Source organism: Limanda limanda, chromosome 2, assembly GCF_963576545.1.
Source record: "Limanda limanda chromosome 2, fLimLim1.1, whole genome shotgun sequence".
In the NCBI taxonomy this organism is placed as follows: Eukaryota; Metazoa; Chordata; class Actinopteri; order Pleuronectiformes; family Pleuronectidae; genus Limanda; species Limanda limanda.
Window position 1 is genome coordinate 16,902,360 of NC_083637.1, and position 16,278 is coordinate 16,918,637.

General features: G+C 39.7%; 3 protein-coding genes across 3 annotated transcripts; 1 reads left to right on the forward strand and 2 right to left on the reverse strand.

The window, feature by feature from the left end:
* The first annotated feature begins 464 nt into the window (after positions 1–464).
* emp1 (epithelial membrane protein 1) lies at positions 465–3,889 on the forward strand. Its single transcript, XM_061086109.1, has 5 exons — positions 465–581; positions 1,459–1,551; positions 2,174–2,273; positions 2,633–2,773; positions 3,705–3,889. The coding sequence occupies exons 2-5, from the start codon at positions 1,477–1,479 to the stop codon at positions 3,863–3,865; spliced, it is 477 nt and encodes a 158-aa protein (XP_060942092.1). The 5' UTR covers positions 465–581; positions 1,459–1,476; the 3' UTR covers positions 3,866–3,889.
* Positions 3,890–5,221: 1,332 nt separating this feature from the next.
* Positions 5,222–10,310, reverse strand: f8a (coagulation factor VIII associated). The gene is made up of 12 exons (XM_061086097.1): positions 10,217–10,310; positions 9,765–9,811; positions 9,544–9,616; positions 8,102–8,261; positions 7,869–7,937; positions 7,638–7,758; positions 7,415–7,507; positions 7,124–7,188; positions 6,589–6,670; positions 6,387–6,433; positions 5,947–6,002; positions 5,222–5,832 (listed from the first exon to the last, which is right to left on the reverse strand). The coding sequence occupies exons 1-12, from the start codon at positions 10,273–10,275 to the stop codon at positions 5,751–5,753; spliced, it is 954 nt and encodes a 317-aa protein (XP_060942080.1). The 5' UTR covers positions 10,276–10,310; the 3' UTR covers positions 5,222–5,750.
* Positions 10,311–11,319: 1,009 nt separating this feature from the next.
* Positions 11,320–15,836, reverse strand: si:ch211-243a20.4 (uncharacterized). Its single transcript, XM_061095494.1, has 6 exons — positions 15,695–15,836; positions 14,737–15,012; positions 12,741–12,859; positions 11,835–11,924; positions 11,627–11,737; positions 11,320–11,532 (listed from the first exon to the last, which is right to left on the reverse strand). The coding sequence occupies exons 1-6, from the start codon at positions 15,780–15,782 to the stop codon at positions 11,470–11,472; spliced, it is 747 nt and encodes a 248-aa protein (XP_060951477.1). The 5' UTR covers positions 15,783–15,836; the 3' UTR covers positions 11,320–11,469.
* Positions 15,837–16,278: the final 442 nt, after the last annotated feature.

Consider the following 16,278-nt stretch of genomic DNA (forward strand, 5'->3'; position numbering starts at 1 on the left):
CCATGTCATTATCAGAGCGTAGCTGCTGAGGAAGACGTGAAGTCCCTGGTGTCTGGAGCTCAGGACGCTCTGTTCCCAGTCTAAACTTCTCACAATCTCACATTTTATGTATATAATGAACCAGACTGCACAAGTAAGAAGTTCACTTACACTGCTCTTCAAGACACATTTACATATGAACCAAATTATATTTCATTTTCACTTGAAAGAATCAGAAGGGCTGTGGCTATTGTGGCCAGGTTATTATGAGGATGAGGCACCAGGAGAAAGAAGCAGCCTGCAGGGAAATAATTAGTGGAATAAAAAGATAAAAGCGACCCATCATCATACAGGTTAATGTCTTTAAGTCCATGTGGACGGTTTTGTAGGAACCTGAAGCCGTTTGGTTCGCCTGGATAAGTCTCTGAGGGGGGAGACAAAATTTGAAACTTCATGGGTGTGGCCTGGTGAGGGGGAAAGAGAGGGAATGGAGAGAGAGGGAAAACAGGGTGATGTGTGTGCTGTGATTTCAGAGCTGGGTGGATCTACGCTGTTTCACATTCCCAAATATCTCCCGGGCCGTGCGTAAAAAGCGCGTTCAGGTAACGTTTTCTCCACGTTTCTTTACATTTTGCACGGTTCTGTCTGGTAATCCGCACTGTTGAATACTTTTACGCATGATTCACGACGGGGTTTTTCTGTACAGTGCGTACATATGCATTTAGACGCAGTTTAGACTTTGCGGTGGCGCTCTGAAGACTCGTACGAATGTGGCTGCGCGCAAAAAAAAGTTTGGAAATGACGCACAGCTCCAAACTGTAGATTCACGCACACTTGAACAGCTGCAGTGTTTAATGTGTGTGTGTGTGTGTGTGTGTGTATATATACAAGTTCGAGGTGTGTTTCTGGGGCTATTCTCGCGCTCTTTTCAAAGTTGTTGACTTTATTGCGCAGGGCCTGCGTGTGACGGAGCGTCCTCACGCCGCGCACACACATGCGCCTTTCTTGTCCACTGAAGCAGCTTCGAGTCATAAAAAAACAAAACAGAGCAGTTGAGAAAATCCTCGGGGATTCCGGACTTCTGCTTAATGGATGAAAATAAGTTGGAGAAGTCTAATTATAGGAAAAAGGTTTCGAGAGAATAAGAAAAGCTCATTGAAGCAGAACCGTGTGATGAGTTGGACATCTGTGTGTGTGCAAAAATGTGTCTTCAGGGCTTCTGGGGCGAGTTTGGACTTGCATGCAACAGCCCCCCCCCCCCCATTTTCCTCATCCATTCTGTTTGAGACTGTGTTTATTTGGGACAGATGAGTGTGTGTGTGTATGTGTGTGTGTGGGAGAGAGAGAGAGAGAGAGAGGGAGGGAGGGTGGGTGGGTGATTGTGTCAATGCTTCCTCATGTTTAAAGTCTTTATTACATAAGTCCATGCGTGGAAAACAAGTAATGATGTGCCTCCTTCCGTCCTCCCCCTGTTATCAGTTCACAAAAAAAGCCACAATGTTGGTGCTGGCTGGAATCATCGTTCTGCACATTACCACCATCATCCTGCTGCTGGTGGCCACCATCGATAATGTTAGTGGATGGTATTTTATCTTTCTCTCCTCATTTAACACGGATCCAGGCCGGGAGGGAGAACGGGAGGTTTCATATTTGTTTAAGCTTTAGGTTCTCTCTCCGTTCTCATCTTCAGCATAAATGCAAACACATAAAATAAACTGATATCTATTTCTGTGTGGAAGCTTCAGCTCAGTCGTATCATTGAAACATTTGGAAATTAACAGGATTTAAGTGGTGCAAATGTAATTTGTTGTTTTTTTTTGCCACCCACAGGGCTGAAAATACACATATCTCTCCTGACACATGTTCACCAACCCTTTTACGATTTGATATTTTTAACGGACACATATCACTCAACCACTGTGCAATTTAATTCAGAACAGGCTGTTTCTTTCTTAAAAATGCCCCCTCTCTTGCACAGTCAGGCCAACTGTCTACTGAATATTCACAAAACTAATATTGTAATTTGACACTGATTAGTTCTGTCAACACCAGTACAGGCAGACATGAGGGAAAACAGTAAAGTTTGTTGAGTAAATATGCAAAACTTTCACAATATGTATATATGTATCATATATTCTATTTTTTGTGTGTGCCTTGATATCTGTTTATTCTCTTGCTTGTCTCTTGTCCTCAGGGCTGGTGGATCACTGACACAGTGTCAACTGATTTGTGGGGCCGATTAGAGTTGACAAACTCCATCTGGCACTACACCAACCTGAAAGACTACCCGCAGGGTAAACTCTCCCTTTTGTCTCGACAGAGTATACAGACACTGATCCGCCACAACAATAAAAACTAGTTACCTGTTTTACTGTTTGACTTGATCTGACAAGAGAATCCAGCTGTTAAGAACAGAGCTGTGATGATTAGAGCTGTAACTGTAACTGGTCATAAATCAAATCATATAATGTGTAAAATGTTGCTACAGTTCTGCAGTGTGTTAATTATTATTTAGATTTAATGAGTGTGAATAGTACTAATAGATGAGTTATAATGTCGATATAAACTGTAAACTTATCTTGACCATGCTGATACATCTGTGTTAACTTGGACTCTTCCCTGACTGTGTCTGTGTTTTGTTGTGCTGCTGCAGAGTATCTCCAGACGATCCAGGCCACCTCAGTGCTGGCCTGTGTCTTTGCCATCCTAGCCCTGTTTGTGTTTGTCGCCCAGCTTTTCACGCTGCCCAAAGGCCAGAGGTTCATCTTCACTGGCATTTTACAGCTAATCGCCTGTAAGTAACCTGGAGTCAAATGGCTGACCTACAGCTATAAGACATCCCGACACGTGCTTGTTTGTTTCCTGTAGTGGTGGTGTAAGACCTCAGTGTTTTCAGACTTGTATGTGAACGTAACACCTCTCAGCTTCCAGCTTAGCAGAGCAGTGTGAAGTGTTCTAGGGTGGAGTGTAGTAAAAGCTCCCCAGACAATGATGTGTGTGTCTTGATCTCCACTAGAAGTAGAGGTCCAGACCTGGAATGTTTGTGGAAATGTGCTAATAAGAGCTGCAAACAATAATTTATTATTGAAAGAATCTTATTATTTTCTAAATTAATCAATTAATGATTTGACAACTAAATAATCCTAAAATAGTGAAACGTGCTGGTCAAAAATGTCCTTTAATCGTAAACCCAAAGGTATTGATTTGAGAGGGCAAAGAAAACCGGCAAAATGTCATTCTAATTAGTCAGCAAACATGGGCAGAGTATTAATAACTATGAGATTAAGTAATTATCAATGCCTCAGTCAAAAAATTACAATATTCATTAGAGTAATGAAAAAGTAGATGGTGATTTTACCACTGAACAGTTTTACTAGCACCTAATCTTATCTTTTAAATCGTATATATAAGTGTTGTGACAGAATTTTGGTAAAAAAAGAATAATATCCTCTTGTAAGAATAATTCACGTTACAATTAAAGAAAGTGGTTCATCACTTCGTCTAGTGCACAAGCTCCGAGGTGAAGTAATTGGATTTTTGACATGTATTGTCTTGAGTTTGTTTCATTGTAAAACTAATAAGGTGAAACTGTCGTGTTTGTAAGTTCACTGTGATCACAGTTACACATTTGTCACCTCGTCTTTGTTCATGAGCCTTATCTTTCAGTGGGAAATGTAATTACTGTGTAATTGCCTTGTCAACACTCCCCCTCTTCTCTCATGCAGGCCTCAGTATAATGATCGCAGCCTCCATCTACACGGCCCAGCTTCACACCGGTGAAACGGTGGGAGGGTACGGACACTCCTACATCCTGGCCTGGATCTCTTTTGTTCTCACCTTTCTCCTAGCGGTGACCTACCTCGTCCTGCGGAAGAAGAGCGAGTGATGGGGGGGTAGAGGAAAGGGGGCAGGGCTGGGGACAGATTCCTTTTGGGTATGGGAAATTAAAAAAGTGGGATTTGCCGGAAATTTGGTTAGAGAAAAAAAAAAAAAAAAATCTACATCTGAAGCTAGTAAAAGCAAGGGGACTTGTATTCAATCACTAAAAAGAGCTGTTTGTTTCTACTTTGAATAATGTCAATACAAATAGAAATAATGTTATCAGTACATGAAGGGCTGAACTTTACGTGAACAGATTTTCGTCCATGACTAAGAAGAGGGCAGCGCAGTATTTTAGTATTATTGGAACATGATGAGTAAAATAATAGGTGTGATTAGGTGGAAGCAAAACAAGTGCTCCTTTTAAAGCTTTACTGCCACAATAATCAGTGAATCATTTATCTCATCTGTGAATTGGAAGAACTCAGGCAACATCCGGTAGTTTGACATCAGGACAAAAACGTACTCGCTTTCTTAGCAAGAATGACGTGCAGGCCAGTACTACACCAACACACAATCAGTATGAAGCTAAAGACAGTAAGTTAGCTTAGCTTAGCATAAACACGGAAACCAAGGGGCCACAAGGAAAACACAACCTGTGTATTCAATATGAAGATACAGCCAATAAGTTATCTTAGGTTGCTACGTTCTGTTAAACCCCCCTCGTCGAACTCTGCTCAGTTATAATTTGAGCTTTGAATTGTCCTATTAGATCTTGTTTAACTGCACTGGTGCTTCTTGGCAGTTTGATTTGCTTTGGACAAAGCTATGCTAGCTGTTACCCCCCTGTTTTCAGTCTCAATGCTAAGCTACACTAGCCATCACTGTACAGATATGAGTGGTATCAATTCTCTCACCTAGAGCTCTAAAAGACAGCATTTAAGCGTTTATCCCAAAATGTCAAACTACTGCATTTGAAATCTTAACAGAGTTTGTGGTGTGAGAAGGTTAAAAGCCCTTTGAGATGTAGTAGTTGAACATATTCTGTGATTTCAAAGTACTCATCGTCCTGTATAATCACATTGTGAGGCGGACAGCTACTGCCGCAGTGGTCCAGATTTGAGGAATGAAAATAAAATCTGCATCTGAGATGGTAGTTGTCCAAACTACAGAATTCCTTTCAGCAGAACTTGAACAATCAGGAAAGACAAGCCTAAAGTTACAGTACAAGTAGTTTGAATTATGTATCGTTATTTTACAACTGAAGTATAGTGTATCCTTTTTAATCTATGAACATTGTAACCATTATATTTTTGTAACATTTTGTATGGAGTGTTCTTTTTTTGTTTTAGTCATGTTTGATTTTGTGTGTGTTAGTTGGCTGCTATCCTAAGAAAAGTACATGTCGTTTGTACAAGTGAACCAGGGAGGGAGGACAATGGTGGTTTATTTCACCATATTACAGAACTATACAATAGAAGGTTTTGTTTGTAATTACATTGGAATAAAAGCCATATCATTTATTAATAAAAACAAATAACTCAAGGCATCCATGTTTCGTCTATTGAACTGCTATAAATACAACAAAATCAAAAACAGACAATATTATGTAATAATTGTGTAGGAATTAGTACAGTTTTGAAGCCTTCACGCAAGTAAGAGCACATAGAATTTCATTTTAAACAATTTCAATTCAGTCTTAAGTTATAATTGTGACAAACATCTTCACATCAGGATAATAACAGACAACATTCAGTTCTCGACAAAGACACTTCTAAATAACGAGGGCAGGGTGTTGTATTGTGTGCATTTGTCTTGAGTGCAAGTTACAACACTGAAGTTTTATAAGCAACACTTCTTCAGGCCTTAGAACAGACCCAGTTAGAAACAGGAATGTTCCATTATGTGAAGTACTGTTCCCAGAGGAAGTAAGTAAAAGAAACTGGACTGTACTAAATGCCTTGGCCAGACGGCGTGATGCGCTCCTGAACCACCAGGTGGAGAAGGTGATTCTGCTCAGCTGCCAGAAATGGCCTAAGGGAGGGAAAAACAGCAACACAATAAATATGGAGAACTAAGATTGAGAAATGGTGAGAATGCAGCTCAACCTGCATCACATGACAAAATTTAAGTTTTTCAAGCACTCACCACAGCTCAGTCTGAAGAGACTTGAGGGACTCTGTGTCTTTCTCCTGACATGCCATCTGCAAAACAGATTTGCTGTTAGAACACTGCACAAATCAAACTAACTGCACATTCAAATGACCTTGACAAGTTATCAGAGTCTCCAAAATGTTTATGCATTCTCGTATCTTATTTTATCAACATTATTTACACCAAATAGAAGAATATTTTTTTCCAAGTACATATCTAAGTATTAATGCTCATTGCCAAATTGAAAGAATAGGGGAAAGAAACAGGGAATCGTCTTGTAACACAAACACCACTGCAAATAGGACATTTTAATTCCAGTGGCAAAGGAAGACCTTTATCACTGTCAATGTGAAGGCCACGATGACCCATCCTTTTTTCCTGTACTAGGCAGGAAGGACAAGGAAATCCTGTAAAGAGAACTCAGTGAAACTCACCACTACTGACTGCAGAAGCAGGAAAACATTCTCAGGCAGGAAGGTCACTGAAAGAGAGAGAGAGAAGATCCATGTTTACTTGACTTCAGTCAGGTGACATTCAAGGGATTAAGAAAGTTTTTTCTGAATTCCCAGTCAAGCGAGAATATGTGTGGAATTAAGATGTTTTTACTATAAAATAGTTAAATATTGAGGTGCTCACCTTGACTGTGAGGGTCAAAGGACTCCCACGCGTATCTCTCCAGGGTCTGTGCATGTTCTGGTAACAGCTTCTGAGGTGGAGGCTGCACAGTAAAACAGGTTGGAACATTTACATCTTGCTGCACAAACAATAAAGACTTACAGAGAGCAATGTGGGGCTGATAATTAAATCTATAATATGATATTAATACTCTCGACAATATTTTCCCTCGTGTTGCTGATGTGCAGATCCTTAAGATGTTACAATTCCCTTTTCACTGATGGATGTTAAACAATGATATATTGTCAGGCCGACATGACGCTCTGTGTCTGTCTTTAAAGTACTTTACATAGCGTTTACATTTATCATCACATTGCCTATAAAACTCAAATCAAGATTTTAATGAGTTATGTGATGACACTGGTTCGATTCATAGTTTCTAAAGTAAGGTTTTCCCTAGTCATGGTGGTATTTTCTACTTCAGTTACACAGGTATTGTGATGTCCATGGTTTCCTTGCAATATCTCGTCTTTTTATATCAACGTGGCGTACTTACCTCTAACAGCATCAGCAGTAGTACTCTGGAGATCTCACATTTTGCAACAATATCCAGAAATGCACCTATGAGAATGTAAGGGAAAAAAAGACAGAAGATGAATGTGGATCACTCTGAACTTTTAGCTTGAACATCCCAGCTTTTAATTAAATGTTATCCCATTTTTTGGTTTATGAAATATTTCATGCAGCCCCCATTTTTAAACACACCAACAAGAAGCCATTGCATATTTTGTCCACAGATGAGACAATTTTAAACATGTATATTCTATAGATAAATGCAGGGCCTCACCAACAGGGGTGCTGGTGCCTGGTAGCTGCAGTCCTCTCTCCTGACACACGAGCTGCATCTCCGTGAACATCGACAAAGCACCATCATAGTCACCTGCAGAAACAGAGAAGACGAGTTTAAACGATAGAAAAAAAAGTCAAATCAGCTCTGTATGCACATGCAAGCTAAAAAAAACACAGAAAACAGGTTTATAATCAGATGTGATTAATCAGACTGAACTCACGGGTGAGAATTTTACACGTTGCTATTTCTCCCATTGACAGCAGAGCTTCAATCGGTGTCTGCGTCTGCAGCTCTGCAGCTCTCTGATAATGAACGATGGCCTCTCCTGGTCTGTTCATCTCCTATTGGAATCAGAGGAGGAGCTGAGGTTAATATGTCAGATAAAATATATAGTAATGAAATAAAAATCGAAATTATTCATCTTGTGAACGTCTCTGATTCAAAGTTTTACCTTGAGTGCATTTCCGAGTTCTAGACACAGACTCGCAGCCATCACAGGCTGGTTCATCTCAATGAACACCTGTAAACCATGAGTACATGAGCATTGTCCTACTGTCTCCTGGGATCACAATACAGGAATGTAAACCCTTAATCTGCTCATACACACAATAACTAAACATTTTACAATGAATGTACTACTACTTTCATTAAAAAGTCAAAACCAGACCAGGAATCATAGTTTACCTTAATTGCAAAGCTGTAACAGTTAAGTGCAGCCTGAAGGTGCTCATCAAAGCCCGGGGCCTGCAGGGCCCTGTTCTCCTTCTCAGACAAGAGAAAGAGGCGGGCAGCATCAGTTAATGCCAAGGCCTCTCCAGGAGCATTAAACAGAGTCTGCTCACACCTGCAGTGAAGACATTCAGGATGTGTAACAACAACAGATGTGAACACGTCAGCACTAAAACATGTCATCACTGTGAATGATGCACGCTGCCTATGGGCCAATTCCAAACACCATCTGGTGCTTTATTGTGAAGGACAAGAACATCCTTCACGATCAGTTTGACCTTGTACTCAGCACAAGCACAAGTTGGACTTATTCTGCACATTCTTTACTCAACTTATTTTCTTATTTGTATTTTATGATGAGGATGTTGTGAAAACATTTCAAGTTGAACCTAAACTGTGATTCACATTTACACAAATAGCATTAACATGATCTCTAAAGAAAACAATTTCTATAAAAACGTTATGAGGTGACAGTAGGACTTTAACTACACAACACGGCCAAAACTATGTGGAAAACTGAACAATAAACCCATATGTGGTCTTCACTGTGCTGAACATCTTAAACCAAAACCTCTAACAGTAATACGTTAATGGAAAGCCTCCACCTGTCTGGGAAGGTTTTCTGAAAGATTTCATAATCTGATTTCAGGAATTTACTTCAATTCAACTGAAGTTCTGTCCCTAACATCCGCTGGTGGCCACTAACACCTGCTAACATCTACTGGTAGTGTGTAACTTAAATTGTACAGAAGACCTTCAAATGTACAAGGGATATTCAACATCTTGTCCTATATTCAAAATGATACTGAGGTCAGCCACTGATGTTGAGTGATAAGGTCTGGGTCTCGGTTGTTATTGTCCCAAAGACATTGAAGGTCAGGGACCTGTGCAGGCTAACAAAGCTCTTGCACACTGAACTAGTAAAGGACCATGATATGTTCCTGGTGGCAGATACAGAAAGAGGCCTTTGCTAAACTATTAAAGTTTGAAGCAGGTTTTTGTGCAAAATATCACGGTATGCCATGAAATAAAGATTCTTCTCAATCTGAACTAAGGGGGGGTCTAGCCGTATCCATGCATGTATATATTTATACTCTAAACACTGATGTGTATATTTTACTGAGTTAGAAACTAAAATCAATGTCAATCTGGAACAGTTGTATATAAAGTGTTAGAAAGTAGATACGTCAATAAGTAAATACAACCCTTACAACAAATAGGTGTTACCTCATGAAATTATGTATTATTATAAATAAAAATGAATAATCATTTTTATATGTAGGTAGTATCATTTAATGCCAATTTGTAGCAGGGTTTAATTATTAAAGCAATACTAGATGTAATTTCGACCATCTGCATGGAGGACATGAGTGTGTGGTTTGTGTGGATCCTCTCACCGAGCCATGGCCAGGTTACAGAATGCAGCATACTGCAGACACTCCTGCTGCTTCAGCTCTTTCGCTAACTGGCCTGAGAGGAAAGGACAAAAAACACATGAGAGGTAAACTAACAACAAACAATTAAGGACACAAACATATGAAATATAGAAATATGAAGAAGGCTAAAAAGATCCCTGTAGTGTCAACACTCAACAGCAGGTTGTGGACGTGACACTCACCAAACTGTTCACTCGCCTCTGCTACATTGGGCTTGCGGAGAAAACGCCTGCAACAAAGAAACGCATCAGTTTACATCTCAACACAAGTTTGATCAAAAGTTAAAAAGGCTGAGAAGAGTAACGGGGAGCTGTGTGCTAGGCTAATTAGCACTGGTCGTGTTTAGATACATCTCAACAATAAAACAACGCCCCACGTTTCCGTTAACTTCCGCTTCACGACCCTCGACTGAATAATTAAACTCTATCAACATGATGTTTTCATTACAGGTTCCACAACGAGCGTTATCAGAACATGTAAACACACGACACTGACGTTAGACAGGCTAACAGTTAGCTGTGTTTGCTAGCACTGGCTGCATCACTGATCTGCAGCGTTAATGTCGAGGAACCTGGAGACAGCCCCTGATATCTGAAGCCCTTTCGGGACCGAGGGGTGAGGTGACACTGCTTACTTCTTCAGTTTATTTGACACAGCTCGATATCTCGCCAGGAAATCTCCCTCAGCGGCCATGGTCGATGGAGGAAAACAAACCAGGTCAAACCAGGAAGTCCCAATCTGACAGCAGCGTCGGGATTGGTTCGTGGAATCCAGGCATCGCAGTTTCATTGGTCACCACGAGCAACAGGGTGGGGCTTATTCGAAAGGAAATGCCCAGAAGAGGAAGTTGTAACATTTAATCCAACCCGTAATCAAACAAAGTGAGACATAGAAACATTTATTTTTTTCACTGATACATATATAACGTTACACTTACAGCCCAAAGTTCAGAGAAAAATACTGCATTACATTATTTTTATTTGATTCCAGTAAATGTATTTAAAGGCTATATTTACTGGTTTCTTTTATGGATTTTAGAATCCAGATCTCAATATATCTCAATTTATTTGTGTAAGATACTGACCTGGACAAAATTATGAAATTAAGAAAATCTATCTATTAATTAAACCCGAAACGTACATGCAATAGGTCGGAAACGCTCAACTTCAACAAGCTGCAATATTTAAAAGCTTCTTATAATAATAATAATAATAATAAACAATTCAACAGAATAACATTGTAATGTATCACTGATAGAGGCATTTGCAAGCTTAGTGACAACACGTTTGTGTCCTCACTTTAAAGGGACTCTTACCTTTGTTGCATTTTTACACTTTTTTTGGATAAGGTTAAATTGGTATTAATAAGGTAATGACACTCTAAAATGCAAGACAGACCCACCAGGAGTAAAAACAAACAATTATTTCACTCTCATAATATTTAGTGAAAACTTCAACCAATAAATTCTTCGGACCGAAGGACCTTATTGGCCGACAGACCTGTCTGTTTGCTGCATGGACATGCAGGTTTTCCGTCTGCTTCTTGTGGAGCATTCGGGCCCGTCATCATATGTGAATGTAAATGTATATAACTTACCGGTGCTTCTGAATCCGAATCCATTGCTTTGGTAAACAAAAACTCACGTGCGTGCGCGGAGGCAGTAGGTCGTAAGTCTGCTTGTAAATAAAGTTTCTTCAAAAAAACACCGCGGATGGGAACGAGGGGGTGGGGCATTGGAGGAAGGCGGGATGATTTGAATGTGCTGTAATTCTCAAATGCAACAAAGGTAAGAGTCCCTTTAAACATGAAACCGAATATTTACTAAGATTTGTTTTTTTCCAAATAGTTTTGCTCTCTCAAAATCTCTCACTCAATTTTATTCCTGATTCAAAAGTTCTCATAGACAGACTGAAAGTCGTCGACAGCCTGGGGTGTTGTGGTTTGCTCCGTCTGTGAAGGAAGCAGAAGACAGGTCACTGAGCGCATGTGTGGTTGTTTTCCTGTGATAACAAAATGTGGCAAAGCACCTAAAGTTCACACTGACGTTTCCTGTGTGTTCATTCTCATTGGGTTTGGTTACCCTTTGATCCAGCTCCTGGTTGGCAGCCGAGTGGTCGATCACATCATAAATGGACCTGGGGCGAGCCTGCAGGCTCTGAGACAAAAAAAAATAAAACATAAACATATGAATAAAACATACTTTGAGTCAATTGTGTTCATGCATATACACTGATGAATAGAACGGTACTTACAGCATAGAAAGATGTAGATGGTGCTGTTTCTTTATCTACGTTGTCTACCTCCGTCTCTCTTGTCTCCGTCTCTCCTCTGTTCGGCTCATTCTATAAATGAGAATTAATGACATAAAAAGAAAGAATAGTGATGCAAACTGAACAACACTGCAAGAAGATTAAGGCAAATCAGGGATTTTGTTGTGATGACATCGCTTCAACTTAGGTTTTCTGTCATAGGAGGTGAAATATCAAATGCTTGGATTTTTTTTTTTTTGCCAAATACTATTTTTTTTACTGTAATCTACTATCGCTGGATAACAATGTAGACCAACTTTCAGAGTTCAGCTATGAAATAAATTAAGTGAGAGGATGAGGTAACTGTGGCTGCGTGCTTTGTCCTACAGGAGGTCATGGTAACAACAAAAAACTACCTGATAAAAGAGTTGTTTTGTTTTGTTCTCTGTCACCGTCTGAAAAACACTGAAGACTAACAGTGAAATCTGTGCGGGATTTGACCCAAAGATTTCTTCGATGAAATGTTCTTACTGGTCGTCATCATGGAGGATGTTATCTTAAGACCTGATATCTGAGGTGATATGGTACTGGAGCTAAGCCTGATTTGGGGCTACAACTATTGATCCTAATCCTAGAAGGTGACATCTTGATTTGTCCGACCAGATATTGAATTTACTATGAAATGAGACAATAAAATGCAGTGAATCGTCAGAAGATGGAAATAAAATACAAGACACACTGAAACATATAACGCTTTATTGCCTTATTTTGCTTCCTTTTTGTTATGTTGTTTTATTTTATTATTATCATCATTATTGTTGTTGTTTTTTTACCCACAGTTTAAATGGGTTAAAAAGCTAAATTCTTAGAAATGTGCAACACCCAGTTTTTTAACTTCCGCCATCTTACCCAATCTCCTCTGAAGACATAGATGGAGCCGACCACGCTGAACACCAGCAGCACACCAGTGACGACGGCCATACCGATTTCTGTGTAACTCAACATCGGGGGCTCCTCGTAGCCATCAGCTGGAAAACACACACAGTGTTCAATGTCAGTGTGTGCCAGGAATCCATCAACTGCACAGCAGAGCTAAACTGAGAAATTCCTCATCTGTGAAGCAGCTAATCCTCCGGCTAAAGATATTTTAGATCATTTGCATGTGTTTAAATTTAACTGGATATGTTATTAGCATCAGTATTAATCCACTAACTTCTTCTGGCATGGTGCATGTTTTCTAAAATGGGAACTGAGAAGCTCCACGGAGTCCCATGATAAATGTTAATGGTTTTAGAATTATTAAAGGGCTAAGAGAGAAAAACACACATCTGAGAGACATAAAATTATGTTTTTATGGGGTTTTCTTGTGAAATACTCAAAACCATGGCTCACTTTTGCCACTTGTGCCAATACTTACTATAAAGATCAGCAGGAACAATAGAGCACAGCATGTTCAATGTAGACCTGCCAACACTAAACAAAGTGTAAATACTCAGCTCACAACATTCTCCAAGATTTTACGTGACTTGGTGTAATTGGATTTTGTTTGGGTCTTTAGACTCGGGACCAACTCCATCTCTTAGAAATTACATTTTATTCTGATTTGATACTTCAAATACTTTTTGTACGACACCTAATTGCAACCAGATCACGTTTTCTCTTAACGTCATGAGGAAATGTGTAATTTACGTGTTTGGCACGTCACAGATATGTTGTTAGTGAATCTATCGCTTGTTATGACCTCAGCGTTATTAAAGTCTTTGATGGTTGTGTTTAGACGCTCACAGCTCTTGGTTAAGAGCAGGAAAATTTCGGGATCTGGTTTCACACAGAAAAAGTTCACAGTGACTTCATACACATTTCTTTCTCTTACATCACTGAAAATACTTGTACTGCTTAATTCACACGGTGCTTTGATTACCTCTGCAGAGTTGAGAAAGAAGACTTTGAATCTTGCTAACACTGTTGATCCCGTCACTTCCAAAAGTCCAAAAGTTTGCTTTGCTTTACAATTTGAAAGATGACCACTTGCCTCCATGACAGCGGTGTCTTCACTCTGCTACCAAGTGTTGACGATCGTGCCAATTTTGTCAAAACTTCCTGTCCCAACCAACACTTCACTTTTTCTGCACATATGTGGCAAATCACGACAGAGCTTCCTATTGGATTAAGACCTCCATTTGTTCATGCTAACTGATGCTAACCTGTACTTTTAAGGGGACACGAGTAAATTTTGACCTGATATTAAAATCATTAGTAACACTAATAGGCTCTTTATTTGAAAATAGGCAGGAAGCTATGTGATAGCAATGAGAAGTAAGTTGGTTAAAACTATAGATAAATTTGGACGCTACGTCCCCACTTCCTTCCATCATCCAGATATGAAGCCAAAATATAAACTGCTTGCAACGTAATATGAACCCCACCATCTTGCGCTTGTGGAGACAGGGTATGCGTACATAATTTGTGCAGAGGAGTTTGGGGGAAGGAGCTGCGGTAGTGACGGCCCATTGACACACATGCTCGACCAAAGATGACGTTTCACCCGTTTTCTATAGCATCAAATAACGAATTAAAACCAAATGCAAATTAGTACCTAAAATTACAGAAACCATCTTAGAGACAAAAAATGATTTAATGTGTATTATTATTATTATTATTATTTGGGCAATGTCAAATCCACTAATATGGAGGAGGCGAGCTCTAAGACCTGTTCTGAAGCCAGCCACAAGGTGGCGATAAAGACACTTTGGCTGGCTCCAGTGCAGTATTTTACAGGAAGGTTTTTTTCACCTTCATTTTGACAATAAAAGACTGGAGAGAAAATCTGTTTCACATATATCACAGGGTCTCATATGTTACTTATAGTACTTCACTGCTACTTCACTTCAACTTCCATTCTCACCTCTCACTCTCAGAAACCAGTACACACTGGCCTTTTCATATACGCAGTAATATTCTCCGGACCTGGTCACGTTGTTCAGCTGCAGTGTGTGTGTAAACTGTAATGGTGTACTGTTGGCAGCTGTCGCCTTGATGTCAAGGACGTATATCCGTTGGTGAAGAGGATCGTAGCATTCCATTGTGTCTTTGGGTTTGTTTGCTGGTTTGGAGATTTTACAGTCAATCTTGAGGTCTTCACCCTCAAAGGCCACAAACACAGTGGTGTCCAGGGACAATCCTGTGTCAGGGAGAAACACAGAGGTCAGACCTGACAAATTATTGTTCTTTGGTATTTTCCAAACCCAAGACCAACATTTGTTGGCTTCAGCTTCTCGAATGAGCGTATTTGCTTCAACATTCATCATGATAAACGATATGAATATATTAGAAGAAATTATTTTCAACACCGCCTTGAATTTTTCCCATTTTCTTGATTTTAGACACAAATTAAAGAAAAGAATAATTAATGTTGAAAAAAACACAAGTTGTCATTCAAACATTCAAGTAGACTTTCCAACAATCCCCTGATCAAACCCAATTTCAGTTTACTAGATCTGGATTTTTTGTGGAACGGCACCAAATTGTACCCACTCAGAGATATCACACCCCCGAGACATGCCACACTAGACTTGTTTTCATCAAGATCTCTGAATTATTCTTTGAGAAATCCAAGAAAATGTTGAAAGATCTCACAATGTTAAAGAAAGTGAACCATGTCACATCTTTCCACTAAGTTTCATTATAATATTTTCCGTAGTTTTTTTGCAATCTTGCATATTAACAAACACACTGACAGGGGTGAAAACATTAGGTCCTTATCAGAGATACACCAGTGACCCAGTAACCCCTTTTAACTTTAACAGTTAGCTGTAGCACTTTAAAAACTCAAAACATGTCATTCAAATGTGAGTCAGACATACCTGGTGCACTCATTCCTGAGCAAACAGAAGAGAAGGAAACTATCCCAGTCAATATGAGGAAAAGATGGAAAACTCTTTGAGCTGCCATGATGTGATGATGGTTTTAAATGAAGACGGTTATAGATTTCTTCGAGGTGTTTGTTCCGTGTGTTTCTCCCCCCTGTTACTGAAATACTCCTGTTTCATAAATTGCAGTTCTTGGTTTCCTGTTTCTCAGCAACTTCCTCAATATGTCAGTTCAGTTGTTTTCTGAACACACACACACACACACACACACACACACAAACACACAAACACATACACACACACAGGGGCCACTGGAGGTCCATAAATCATCATTTACAACTCGGGTGTAATTCAGGAACTTTGGGATTAAAGTCTGAAAACTTTGATTACCAGATCTGTAAAACCACATCAGCAACAGGAAGTTAAGTGAGGTGCAGTGTTGGCTTCCCTCCACAGTGAGACAGTGTTGGAGAAATAATAGGTCCAGGCACGAGCGCACAAAACTTCATGTGGTTTTACTTAAGATAGAAGAAGGGGAAGACTGTGTGTGCGTGTGTGTGTGTGTGTGTGTGTGTGTG